General features: G+C 42.3%; 1 protein-coding gene across 3 annotated transcripts in view; it reads left to right on the top strand.

The window, feature by feature from the left end:
* The window catches only part of RAB11FIP1 (RAB11 family interacting protein 1), a 62,138-nt gene that overhangs the window by 24,504 nt on the left and 24,446 nt on the right, over positions 1-13,188 (top strand). The window contains exon 1 of one of the 3 annotated variants that reach the window (XM_023494712.2): positions 711-1,211. The exons of 1 other annotated variant lie outside the window; for it this stretch is intronic. In XM_023494712.2, the coding sequence (XP_023350480.1) occupies positions 841-1,211 (371 nt within the window). In that variant the 5' untranslated portion in view covers positions 711-840. Of the gene's footprint in view, positions 1-710; positions 1,212-13,188 lie in introns of those variants that run through there. One more of the 3 variants, XM_012539963.3, reaches the window with a different exon arrangement.

The following is a 13,188-nucleotide window of genomic DNA, read 5'->3' as shown; positions in this document are numbered from 1 at the left end:
AGAAAGAAAGGAAGCTATTAAGCCTGCTGCGAGTCCGCGGGAGCTCCCCCAGGCACCGAGCCCAGCGGCCCGGCTTCTCTCCCTCCTCCCTGGCGCTTCTGCGAGCTCTCCGTCCTGGGACACGTGTCCGGGAGCGGGTGCTTGGCTCCGCTGGGGGCTTCAGCCGCGGCAGCTACGCGGCGCCGGGCTCGGAGAGAGGACGGGGGATTGCCCTCCATCACGGAGGGGGGGGGGGGGGGGGGGGGGGAGGGGCAGCGGCTGGGGCCGAACCGTGAGAGCGCCAGCAGGAGGTGTCCCTCCGAGCGCCGCACTCCTGCGTCTCCTGTGCACGGGTCTCTTTCCCCCGCTTCACCGCGTGAAGTCCTGGGGGCAGGCCCGTTTCTTTTGTACCTCCTTCTACTCTATTTATTGAATACAAAACCCACGTTTCCATTGAAAAGGAGCGCCGGGCTCGGGGGCCAAACAGCGCAGACCCCCCTTCCTCCGACAAGTCATTCCCCCCTCGGTAAATCAAGGCGGGCCGGCTTGTGCCCGGGACCTCGCTCCGGGGAGGGCGCGGCCTGAGCGAGCTCGCTGTTACTCTTCCTCCCGGCTCCCGGGGATGCGCCCTCTTTCGCCAGCCCCAGCCCGCCGGGAGGGGGCGGGGTCATGTGGGTCCAAAACAAGTTCCCGGAGGTACCGCGCGGACAGGTGGGAGGCGGGGCCCCGCGCGGGGGCGGGGCCGGAAGCTTTAAAGGGACCGCGGGCGGTGACCCGGGAGCCAGAATTATCGGGGGCGCCGGCGGCGGCGGCAGCGGCAGCGGCAGCGGCGGCGGCGACGTCGGCCACCGGGGCGGCACCATGTCCCTGTCGGCCGGGGGCCGCGGCCTGGGGGCCGTGTGGTCCCCGACGCACGTGCAGGTGACGGTGCTGCAGGCCCGGGGTCTGCGGGCCAAGGGCCCCGGCGGCACCAGCGACGCGTACGCGCTGATCCAGGTGGGCAAGGAGAAGTACGCGACGTCGGTGTCGGAGCGCAGCCTGGGCGCGCCGGTGTGGCGGGAGGAGGCCACCTTCGAGCTGCCGCCGCTGGGGCTGCCCGCCGGACCCGGCCACGCCGCCACCTTGCAGCTCACCGTGCTGCACCGCGCCCTGCTCGGCCTCGACAAGTTCCTCGGCCGCGCCGAGGTGGACCTCCGCGAGCTGCACCGAGACCGGGGCCGACGGAAAACCCAGTGCGTGCGCGCCGGGCGCCCGGGGGCGTGCCTCGGGGGGAGGGGCCGCTGAGGGGGAGACCCCGAGGGCAAGGTGGCGGGCTGCTTGGGGGGGGGACAGGAAGCGGGCGTCACTCAGGGTCGGGAAAGGGGTGGTTGGTCCCGGAGGGGAAAAGATACTAACCGAGAAAAGGGGGAGGGAGGCAGAGAGAGGGGTTTGGGGGAAATGTGGGAGTTGGAGGAGGGTGTAGGAAAGAACGGGAATTGTGGAGGGGGAGAGAGCATGGTGAATAAAATAAGTTATTTCTATAACCCCATAATAGAAAAGGGGGCAGTCATTTGCGAAATAGTTATAAAAAAAACTTTTTTCCTTTGTAAAAGAGGGGAAAAAACCGTTTACAATCCGATGCCCAAGTAATGTATAAAATTATATGGACGTGAATTTTTTGCACATGCTCCTTCTCTTTCCTAGCGATAGAACGGGTTGTTGGAGTTTTTATTCATAAAGGGAAACGCATATAGGTCAATCAATGATTGAATTGTAATTGTGTTGTATCATCCGGGTGAATGATACTAATAGTAGGAACTTTGAGCTAAGGCTGGGCAGGAGTGAATCAGAATGTGTCATTCAGTGGAGGACACCCTCTAAGGGATCCTGAATCCAGAAATGAGCTAGGTCTAAAAGATTAAACAGCGCAGTTTCTGGGCAACGTCCTGAAATAGGCTGAATGGTTGGACAACCAAACGCAAAGAAAATGGAAGGTGATCTGCAGTAGATAGAGACCTGTCGTGGTTAGCAGGTTTGGTTACCTGTTAGAATAAAGAGATGCTAGTTTCTAGTCATCTTGTATGCAGTGGAGCTCATGAAAGTGAGATTTCTGGGCATTTCTTGAATGAGAAGCTTGGGTCACGGGTCATTCATCAGCAAAATTCCCAAATAGGTGATTGTTTACTATAGGCTCTTTTCTCTCTCTGGGCTTTTTTTGTTTTTACTCCCAGATGAGATGTGTGATGTACCAATATTGACAAATCTTAGCTCCCAGGAAAAAAGGTGAAAAATTAGTCAGCATGAAGATGTTAGGGACAACATTGTTTACAATTTCAGTTTGTAGGATCAGGCTTAACCCAAGGATGAATTTTAACACAGTCAAGCTATTTTGAAGGAAAAGGGAGTGTGGCCAATTGGAAAATATTTACCAAAATAAATACTAATATAATAAAACAGATAATGTTACGTTTACATCTGTATGTGGCCTTAGTATGATTTAGTGACTTCCACTTCTATTTGTATACAGCTGATCTAAAAGAGCATAACCCTAAAGCAGAGGATTTTTGAGCAAAGCATTTTTGTTGTTAGGTCGTTTTCAGTCATGCTGATTCTTTGTGACTCCAATTAGCATTTTCTAAGCAAAGATACTGGAGTGGTTTGCCATTTCCTTCTTAAGCTCATTTTACAGATAAGGAAACTGAGGCATCAGGGTAAAGTGATTTGTCAGTTACTAAATGTCTAAGGGTGGATTTGATGAGTCCTCCTGACTCTAGCATTTCCTCATCTGTTAAATGAGAGGGTTGGATTAGGTAACTACCAAAGTCCTTCCCACTTTTAGTTGTATCACCCCAAAGGTCCAGCCTTAGCTGAGATGTCAGCTGATAGGATTAACTCCAAAGTTGGGCCTCCACTGATGGTGTTTTTCTGATGGGCACAGTGTGGAATAGCACTGCCCAGACTGTGTCTTTTTGGATACTGACAAACTTTATTGAACCCAAGGAAGCCAATAAGCAGAAGTTTTATAACTGGGCACAACTGATCCTGGCTGTGCCGTTCCTGTGGCAGCTGATATTTTCAGTTCAGTCTTACTTGAAACTACAGAAGGTTGCTTTGTTCTTTGAACTCCCCTGTACCTGTTTTACTGTTCCGATAAGGAGTTCTTTCAAACACATAACTCCACCCAGCAGAAAATGTCACAGGTTATGGGCATACTCCTTTGAGCTGCTGGGCTCCTTTCGACACTACTGGGGAGGGAACAGACTGTTGGTCAAGAATGACTTAAAGATTTTCCAGAGCTTAATTAAAGAACTGAACCTGCTTCCTTCTATTTTTTCTCTCCCTGCCCCCCCCCCCCCTTTTTCTTTGAAATCTTTGAAAAAAAAAAGAAAGAAAGAATAATGAAGAAAAACCAATTTTTTAGCCCTTTCTAATATGAGCATTTTTGAGGGAGTGTCTTATAGGATCAGCTTTTATAAACGTAGATGATGTGCTCTTTCATTAAAGAGGTAAAACTTCAGATAGGGTCACATTTTGACCTTTTCAGTGTGTTTTTCTTCCTGGGATAAGGGGATAATGTCCTTCGTACTTCAAAGAGGACCATGAAAGGGAATAATAGCTTTATACTGGCTGTATGTTACTTACATGAATTTTTTTATCCATTTGAAAGATAAGGTGCTTGTCACTGGCTTGGGTAAGGCCTGGAATCTTAGCTTCCTGGGTCTGATTCCAGCATTGGCATCGACTCTTTTTAGAGCTTTAGGTAACTCAGTTTCTAGACGCCCCAAGTTTCCCTGTTCATAAATTAGAATGTTGTCAGTCTTAATTGATGTTTATGGGATACTATTAGGTCCTTGGATTAATGAAACCATTGTGGAGATCAGCAAGGTACAGTAGCTGTAATGTGTGTCAGAAAGGAAATAAGGATCTCTTAAAGAGAAATACTTTGCCTTTTTAAAATTAAAGTTTGTTTTGCTAAATTTTCCTGCCCTTCTTGGTTATTTGGTTTGATTCTGTGACAACCTAATGCACCAGTTCCTATGTAAATCAATGAAGCAGGGATGACTAGATGGCAAAGTGAGTCAGGAGAATCTGAGTTCAAATTGGGCTTTAGATACTTAACACATACTAGCTGTGTGACCCTGGGCAATTCACTTAACCCCAATTGCCTTGCTAAACAAAACAGAACAGACACCAAAAAAATTCTCCATAAAGTGGTGAAACTGATTTCTGGTCTGATAAGTGAAACAAGTACATGTCTGAAACTTTCCAAGTATCCATGACATCACACCACTTCTGTGCTACATATTAATTTTTTGGAATGCATCCTTGAGAAAAATTTTTCAATACTAGCAGCACAACATGGATTTGGAGATTTGGTAAGCAATATTTCACTAAGGAACTCCACAGAGACAAGTTGAAGGGAGCAAAAATGGATTTAAGAAAGTTATTTGGACAAATTATCCAGGCAGTTAGAAAAGCAAAGAAACTCAGATTGAGTCTCTAAAATGTTTTGTCTTAAACTCCAGGAAAATTTGTTGTTTGTCTTTGGTTCTAAGAGGTCCTGACATCAGGGAGGTGATGCAGATGAGTTGGATTTAAGTGAGTTTAGGCTGTACAAAGTCCCCTGCTTCACTTTCTCCTCTAGAGCTATCTGGGTCCAGTGGCAAGATATAGATCAACATGACTGGAGATGACCCTGGTTTGAGGAATATTAGTTTAAAAGTGAGATCAGTAAATTGTAACTGAAGAGACTGGTTTACATTTATTCAGAAAGGATTCATTTTACAAAGAAACTTCATTACTTGAAAAGGCCTATGATGTCAACAGGATGGGCACTCTGTACTTTCCTTGCCCCCTCTTTGAATAATGGTTTTCTTTGTAGTTGTAGCCAAAAAATGTAATGGCTTAGTAGCCAGTCTCCTAGTTCTTCATTGATCAATATTCACATTCTGCTTTGCTTAAGCGAGATAAGACTTTGAAAACCCTAAAGAGACATATAAATAAATGCCAACTGGTATTGTTACTGAGTGCCATATAAATTAATGCCTGCTGTTACTGTTATTGATGAACCTGTACTCAGTTTATCTTGGTATTGAACCTGGCAGAGACCATGCCATGTTGGCATAATACTTGGGGACTTGGAATGGAAGTTTCTAGAAAAAAGGAAGAAAAATTCAGGTTCAGATGCTGCAAACTTAGGGTCACTTTTCTAAAGATGCTAATGTTCCAAAAAGCTCTTCTCAATCATGTTTGTTGTTTTTTAGCATCATAGAAAGAAGAACTGACTGATGCTTCTCTTTGGTTATGACAGGGAATTGATCAAGTTCACAGTAGATATGGTAGTTGGGTGACTTAAAATACAAAATGAAATGACAGGCACGCACTATTTATATGTTGATGTTCCATAAAGGATTTCATTTTAAAGATAGACTTAATAACTTCATGTGGTGGATAAGAATATTAGATAAAATCTGACTTGCCAAAAGAGCCCGTAAAGTCGTGGGTTCTTACTGGACCTCTAAGTAAAACCTGAGTCTTCAAAGCAGAGTAGATGCTGGGATATGCTATTATGGAGATGAACCATCTCCATTTGGTTATTTTTAACATCACAGAGGTATATGTTTAATTTTTGTATCACATGACTTTTTGTGATGTAAAATCAAGAAGTCCACAAGAAGGTAGCAAAAAAATAAAGCTCCCATCTCTGAGGTCAAGTGAAAACCACTAGGTTCATTTTGCCAAAGAAAATTTATAAAGGGAATCCTGTGAATGATGGTGAAATTTTTCTGTTTCTACTGAGGATAAAACTAACAGAAATGAGCTTAAATTCTAACTGAAAGGATTTAGACATTAATCCTAGGGATCTACATTAGGAATAATTCACACTGTCAGAGTTTGATAGGATTTAGAGCTAGAAGGGAATTTAGGGCTTGTTTAAATTCTTCTTTTCCTGCCCCCAACAAAATCTTTGAGAAGCCTGAAATCTGCATCTCTGTCTTTTGTACAGAGTTTTGAGAATCATTTTTCTGTGACCCATTTTAAACTAATGTTTTGGATATTTCCCAGAGTGAGTATCATAGATTTAAAGCTCTAAAGTACATTAGAGGTTATCTAGTCTATGTCATTTAAAAGAACATTGATAGCGTTTGCTTTTATAGCATCTATATTTCTCAGTGTCTTTTCCCTCCTCTCCATCCCAGGCAGCCATCCATTTAATAATTAACTACATTAAATATGTTCCACACCCATAATCCCTCTACATTGCAAAGGCAGGAGGGGGAAGTGTCTTCCCATCTCTTTGGATTCAAGCTTGGTCATTATAATTTCATAGAATTGTTTCATTTGTGTGTTGTTGATCTTTCTACTTGGATTGTTGTCATTACACATATTTTCAAAGTTTTAGCATACTTAACTTTATATCAGTTCTTAATATATCAAGTCCTGCTTCTCTGTGATCATCATTTATTACTTCTTAATCAGCAGTAACATTCCATCTTATCCCATTCCATTCCACTACTCCAACTTGTTTAGTCAATCCCCAATTAGTGGACCTTTTATTTTCCAAATATCTTGATTTTATAGATATGGAAATAGATCCCTTGAGGGAAATAACTTGTTCTGTGCCACCCATGTAGTCGATTTTTTTTTTTTTTTTAAAGATGGTAAATTTTGTGGCCTAGTGTTCAGTTTTCGAATTCAGCACCTTGAATTCACCTACCTTTCCACCTTACTCCTACCTCTCCTTTCACTGGGAAACTGGAGTTGCCTCTGGGTAGCTTAAAAAAAAGTTAGGTAGTTCTCTTTCTGAGTTAATTCTGCCTGGAGGCACAGAATTAGTTCACCCTAAGAATCTGATTAAAAAGGTTCACAATCAGCACATGCTTAATAGGCTTTGTTTATGTGTAATTACTTTTTATAACTCTTCTGGAAATCAGGCTTCATGTTATTGTTTTAAAATTAGATTCTTCTCTGCCTACCTTTTTTCTCTTTCTAGATCTCCCCTGATAACTCTGAACCTTATTGGAAAATTTAGTTTTCTCACTCTTTCAGAGAGCCTTCCCTTTCTATTGTGTGACAAGTTGAAGAAAACAGATTGCTTTCTGTATGCTAAGGGTAGAGTTCTGAGTAGGTATGTGACAAACAGCCCCAACCCAGAGGTGACGGGGAGTGAGATGACTAAGCAGGCTGAGTGTGCCCCAGATCTGTTGTTTGGTGAAAATGAAAGAAATTTCCTGATGCATTAAATGTACTTGTTTATGATGAATTGATTCATTGTTAAGGTATCCCTATCCCTATGGAGAGAGTTGCTACTGCTTCCTCCCCCACCCCCTTTTCTCACTTTTACAAAGAAGTAAAGAATGACATTAATGAAAGCCTGGTGTTGAAAGTGAACCAGATTCCAGCTTTCTTTTCCCAAAATAGCCACAGGAGTAATAATGGGAGCTCCCTATCACAAAAGAAAACTTTGTCACAGTTACACCTTTGAGTTTGTTGTTGGAATGAATCAGTAGGTGGATGCCATCGAAACCATTTTAAAAAATGTTTCATGTATTGGTACAAGTCATTTCTTTGTTTTGTAATAGTATACTGGTATTTCCGCACTGGTTAGATTTCTGCCACAGCTCATGAAATGCTTGTTTTAAGTGACCACATTGAACACTGCATTTAATACATAAACAAGTATACTTATGTGTTAATAAAAATAAAATTTTGGAGGCAAGTAACAATTCATTTGATGGGCTTTGGGGCCAAATTACAAGATTGTTTTTATTACCTCTAATGTCTGTGTTTACAATCTTCAGTTCAATTCACTTTTCTTTAGCTGTATGTCCAAATCATTTGCAAAAACTGGTGAAATTATAATGAATTTTAATGGAAAGAGTTTTACAAGTGTAATCTTTTCCTTGCTTTTATTAAATTTCTAAATGGATCTTTGTAGATGATTAAATCACAGTCCTAAGATGATAGTTAACTCATACTTAGGATCATAAGACCATCCAGATTCAGAGCTGGAAAGCTCTTCTAGTCCAGTCACCTCATTTTAGAAGTGACGACTCTGAAATCTTCAATAGGGAAAGTGACTTGTCCACGGTCACCCAGGTACAATCACAGCTGTGATTCAGACTCGACCATCCCTCTGCCCCATTTTGTTCTGTTCCCTGCTCTAACTGATGGTACCCTTTGTTTCTATGAGAGTTCTGAATTTCAGACATCCTGTAATCTGGGAAATATAAAACCTTGCCACCTAATAATCACCCTTGGTTCCTTCTAGCTCAACTGTGGGAAAAGGATATTGTTGAAGAGGTTCTATTCTGGGACCTAGCCATGATTACCAAAACTCAGGAATTTCCAGAGCTGAATGTGTTTCCCTTGCTAGACCAGAGCCTATTGGGACTTAGCAGACTCCTTGACACCTAGACTTTCAGATTAAGCCTTGAAGGAACCAGTTTGGTCTCTGAGAGATCTTACAGACTGGGAAGGATTGAGAAGGTAGCATCTAATACCCTAGCAGTGCCCTGGACCATCAGGGACCAGGGCTGTTCTAATCATTCAATCTGGGGGGGATATGTGTGTGGGGGTGAGGATGTGGCTTCCTCTGCCAGGAGAGATAATAGTTTCCCTGGTTAATTTTTACAAGGACACATTTTATTTTATTTCAGTTGTTTCCAGAAAGTTTTTGGCTAAAACTAACTGTTAGCTGTCAACTTTCTAAGTCCTTGCATGGTTTGCGCTATCTGTGCTTTTGCTTAACTTCAAAGGCACAAATGAAGCCCAGCCACTCTAGCTACTAATGAGAGTGCAGAGCAGGGGAGCCTGTTGATAATCTCTTTGGGAGCAATCTGGGGATTTAGTCTCCTGGGAGTCCCACTGGGACACACTGAGGAATGAGCCTGTTTTGGCAAATAAAGTAACTTTAGTATATGCAGTTGTCTTTTTCTGAGGTGGTGGTGGTGTGAAAGGAAAATCTGGGAAGGAAGTTATGGGAATTTTCAGGAAACTGTTGCTTTTTGAGTAATTCTTTTAGAAGGCATATGCCTTTTAAAGCATGCCATGTTTCCTTAGAGAACAGTGAACATTTTGCTGCTAGACAGTTTAAGGAGGTTTCTCCTTGTTATCATGAATCTGGAAGACCCTGAATGATAAAAACCTACATTATTCTTGTTCCCAATATTATCAACGGATTAGAATTTTAGAATACTTAATTGAGCTGCATTTTATAGTAAATTTTAATTAAATGTCATGCAGTTCACCAATATGAATCTTTCCCAATAGCTTCTTATTCACAGTGCTATATTTCCCCCCAGGATCTGGACCTATAATTTAAGAGGTATGGGGAACATGAAAGTGTAAACACTATCCATTGATGTAATTGTCATTGATAACATATAGTCCTAGAAAGTTCCCTGCAACACCAAAAAGGTTGAATAATTCTTGCTTGGGTTCACATAGTCACTACAAAAACAGGCAGTGATTGAATCTTCCAGACTCACAGGCCGACTCTCTATCCCCACTTGCTGTTTGTGTTAGATAGGGTGGTTGTTCCCATTATTAATTTCCCCAACATTGCAGACTGTCCCAGTGGACCCCAATTCTCCTCAACTGCCTCAAGTGAGGCATTCAACAATACCCAACATAAGGATTGTGGACAGCCTGATACTAGCATGGGTAGTCTCTGGGGTTGGGATTGAGTTTCTGTATGCACATAAATGTTGGCAGAGGCAGTGTAGGTATCCATCGTTCCCTCTTGGGACCATGGGATAAGTAGTTGAGTCCTCCCCTCACCTGCTTCAAGAATCTCCCTAAGTGGGGACCACTACTCCTGTTTTCTATCTACCTGGGTTGTTGTAAGGGTCAAATGTATGTAAGAGCGCTTTGAAAATTAGTACTATGCAAGTTTAAGGGAGTGTTGTTATAGCGTGCATACATTTAATGGACATTCAGGAAAATGTTAAGTTTGGAGAGTTTCATCAGGCTTTAACTTCAGAGGGACTTAATTTTACACTTGGATGAGGCTTGACTTCTGTTAAATTATGAGGCTTGGAAAGAGCTGCTGTATTCCAAATATTTTCAGAGGCCTCTGGTCTCACCTCTCCATATTTAAACAAACAGTAGTACCTGACACCCAGTACTTGGAGAGAATCATGAGCACACATTGCTCTGAGGTGGTAGTTTTCTTTCTTTTTTTGGAGGCACCTTCTGGCAATGCTTCTACATTTTTGAAAAGATGATCTGTTCCATGACACTCCATCTGGAAGCAGTGGAAGAGAGCAGAATCCTCCAGAAATGGGCCTCAGTTGTCCCTTTCATGTCCTAGGAGCCCCCTCTGCTCCCAGAAACGAGATCTTACCAGGCAGGCCTGGGTTTGTGCCGATCTTCTTACCAAGGCCAGAGAATGATGACCTTCCTTCAGAGCAGGGAGGGCAAACACCCTGAAATCCCCCTAATGCAGATAACACGCCATGGCTCTGTCCTGTCTCTTCCACACTCCCTCAGGAATGTGCACAATGAAGCAGTCCACAGGCCGAGGAGCCATTCACCTTGAAGATTGCTTTGTGCAGGGCAGCCTGCGGGAGTTTCACAAGCAGGAACCCAAGCCCACTAGCTTAAGCCCTTCCCCGGATTGCTCATCACCTCTTTGCACAGCCCAGCCCAGGGCTTGCCCCATCTTCTGTGGGCTGATCTTCTCCACACCAGCTGCTAGACCTTTAATGGGCTCTTCTTTGTAAAGCTTCAGCTGGTTTGCCCTGAATCTTTTTGCAGTCTCCTTTCCCCCTCCTTGGGAGTAAAACTGCTTGATCTTCCACCTTTTTCCCAAGCACCTGCAAAGCCTCAGATACTTTGAAAATTAACTTTTATTTTACTTTAAAAAAATTAATAAGCACTTAGTTGTTCCTGCTTTCTCTCTGTGTCTTTCTGTCTCTCCCCCCCCCCCCCCCCCCCCCCCCCCCCCATTAAAAGAAAAAAAGGAAAATTCTTGCATTGGCTTGGCAACTTCTTATTTCCTTAGAATTCTTCTAGATCAATTTCTTATAGTACCAATCAGTTTGCTTTACATATTTCAGAAAATCCACAATATTGGGCTTCTCATAAACCGAATGCCTGCATATAATAGATGCTTGATAAATGCTTACTGACTGATTTGACATTTATTGTTTTCTTTTTTAAAAAGTCAGCTAAAATTCTGTTTTTCTAAAACTTTTCTCCTATTGAGAATAAAGGGGGAAAAACAATCATTGCAAACATGTATTGTCAAGCAAAATAAATTTCAGCAGCATTGGAAGTGTCCTCAAAAATTCATGCATTGCCTTTTTTGTTGTTTATTTACTGTGTGGCACTGTTTTATAGGATGAGATAGGAGGTTAATTTTAGGGAATCATTATCCCCTCCTAAACATCATTGTGTTTTCAGAAAACCCAATTTAAAAATAAATTTGTTTAGAGGAAACTGAGATGTGTAGGAGTGTATAGAGGTATGGAGTGGGAATGAAGTCTGAACAAGATTATAAACTGTAAGGAATTACCAGTTCCCCACTTTCAGTTCAATACCAATCTGTAATTCTACAATTTGTAGTTTTTAAAGCAGGAGTTTTTAGCTTTTTTGTTGTTATGGACTTGTATGGTAATTAGATGAAGCATAGAGAGCCCCCTTCTCAGAATGTTTTTTGTGTATATATTTAGGATTACAAGAGAAATCAATTATATTGAAATGTAGTTATCAAAATGTTTTTTTAAAAATGTTCACAAATCCCTAATTAAGAACCTTTGTTTTAAAAAGTGCCTGGGACACTGAGTTTACTTGGCTAAAATCACATCAACAGTGTATGTCAGGAATGAGATCCTGAGCCCAGACCTTCTGAAATCTGACGTTTCTTCCCAGAGGCTGGGGAGGAGGAGAAATGTGTTCCTTAGCAACTAAAAGTAAGATAGAAGGTGAAGGGACAGACAGATGAAATAACATGCTCTTGGCTTGGTTTTCAGCTGCTAGTGTCCTTTTTCTCAAACCTAGTTCATACTTAATTATCTTACACATATTTGGATTTATTTTCTTTATTTATGTTATATTTATATATCCTTCCCTCTCCCATTAGACTGTAAGCTCCTTGAGAACGGGAATTATATCATTCATTTTACTGTATCCCTGGAGTTTAGTACAGTGTCTGGCTCAGTATTCGTACTACTTACTTGACTGGATTAGGAAATTTTAGGTGGAATACCCATCCTTGGGCTTGCCTAACAACTATTTTTTGATTGGTCGAATTTATCACTTTTTACTATTTAAAATACAGATAGGTATCGTGGAAACAAGTAAAGGAAACAGCCACAGAACGAAGTTAAAATTCATTTCAGAAGGCACTCTTGAATTGCCTACTATGGGCATTGTACTTCATTAAATTCTTCTGAGAATAGAAAGATAATGAAAAACAATCCTCATATTCTACTGGGGGAATAAAATAGGTAAACATAAATGAATACAATGTAATTTCAGGAAAGAGTGAGCACTAATAAGTAGATTGTTCAGGAGACACTTCCTGCAGCCTAACATGAGGCTTTGGAGAGGAAGATAGGAGGGGAGTGAATTGTAGCTATGAGGGACTGAATCAGCAGAGCTATGATTAGGCTGTATCCATACTTTATTACAAGATGACATTGGACATTATGGGGCTTATGCTTATGTTAACATTTTAAAATTCCTTTCAAGGGAGTTGTACTAGACCTGCCTTTAAGATTCATTCTAAAACATTAGCATTTCATTGTCTAGCTCTTGGTTTTCTGTGTTTTGCCTTTGTTGTAACCAGCCAGAAAACTGGATTTGGTAGCTATAGACTCCTGGGAGTGAGAAACAACTCTCTTTATTCAGTAGCATCCTTATAAGTAGTTGACGGGTTCTAGGAGGAACTTCCACCCTCGCCCGAGTTTATGGGTAAGAAGATGTTGAGTCAGGTGACCAAACAAAGGTACCTATTGTGTAAAGTGCTGGCTCAGTTTGGGTTGATGGTCTTGTCTAGGTGCAGGTTGGAGGGCTGGTTGGTGCAGGTGTCACAGCCACAGACCGTGTCATGAGATCAACACTAAGAAAATGTTCCCTGGATGAGACCAATTTTATTATCGACTTTAAAGTCAGGAAGGCTTAATGGGGGGAGGGGTGGCACATGAGTAACATTTTAAAGGTTCCTGAGATATTCACTTGATTAAGAGAAAGATGAAGCACATTTCCAAGGATAGGGATGTT

The sequence above is a fragment of the Sarcophilus harrisii genome, chromosome 2 (assembly GCF_902635505.1).
Source record: "Sarcophilus harrisii chromosome 2, mSarHar1.11, whole genome shotgun sequence".
Classification (NCBI taxonomy): domain Eukaryota; kingdom Metazoa; phylum Chordata; class Mammalia; order Dasyuromorphia; family Dasyuridae; genus Sarcophilus; species Sarcophilus harrisii.
The sequence above is the reverse complement of the archived record's forward strand: the minus strand, read 5'-3'. Positions and strand labels throughout refer to the sequence as shown.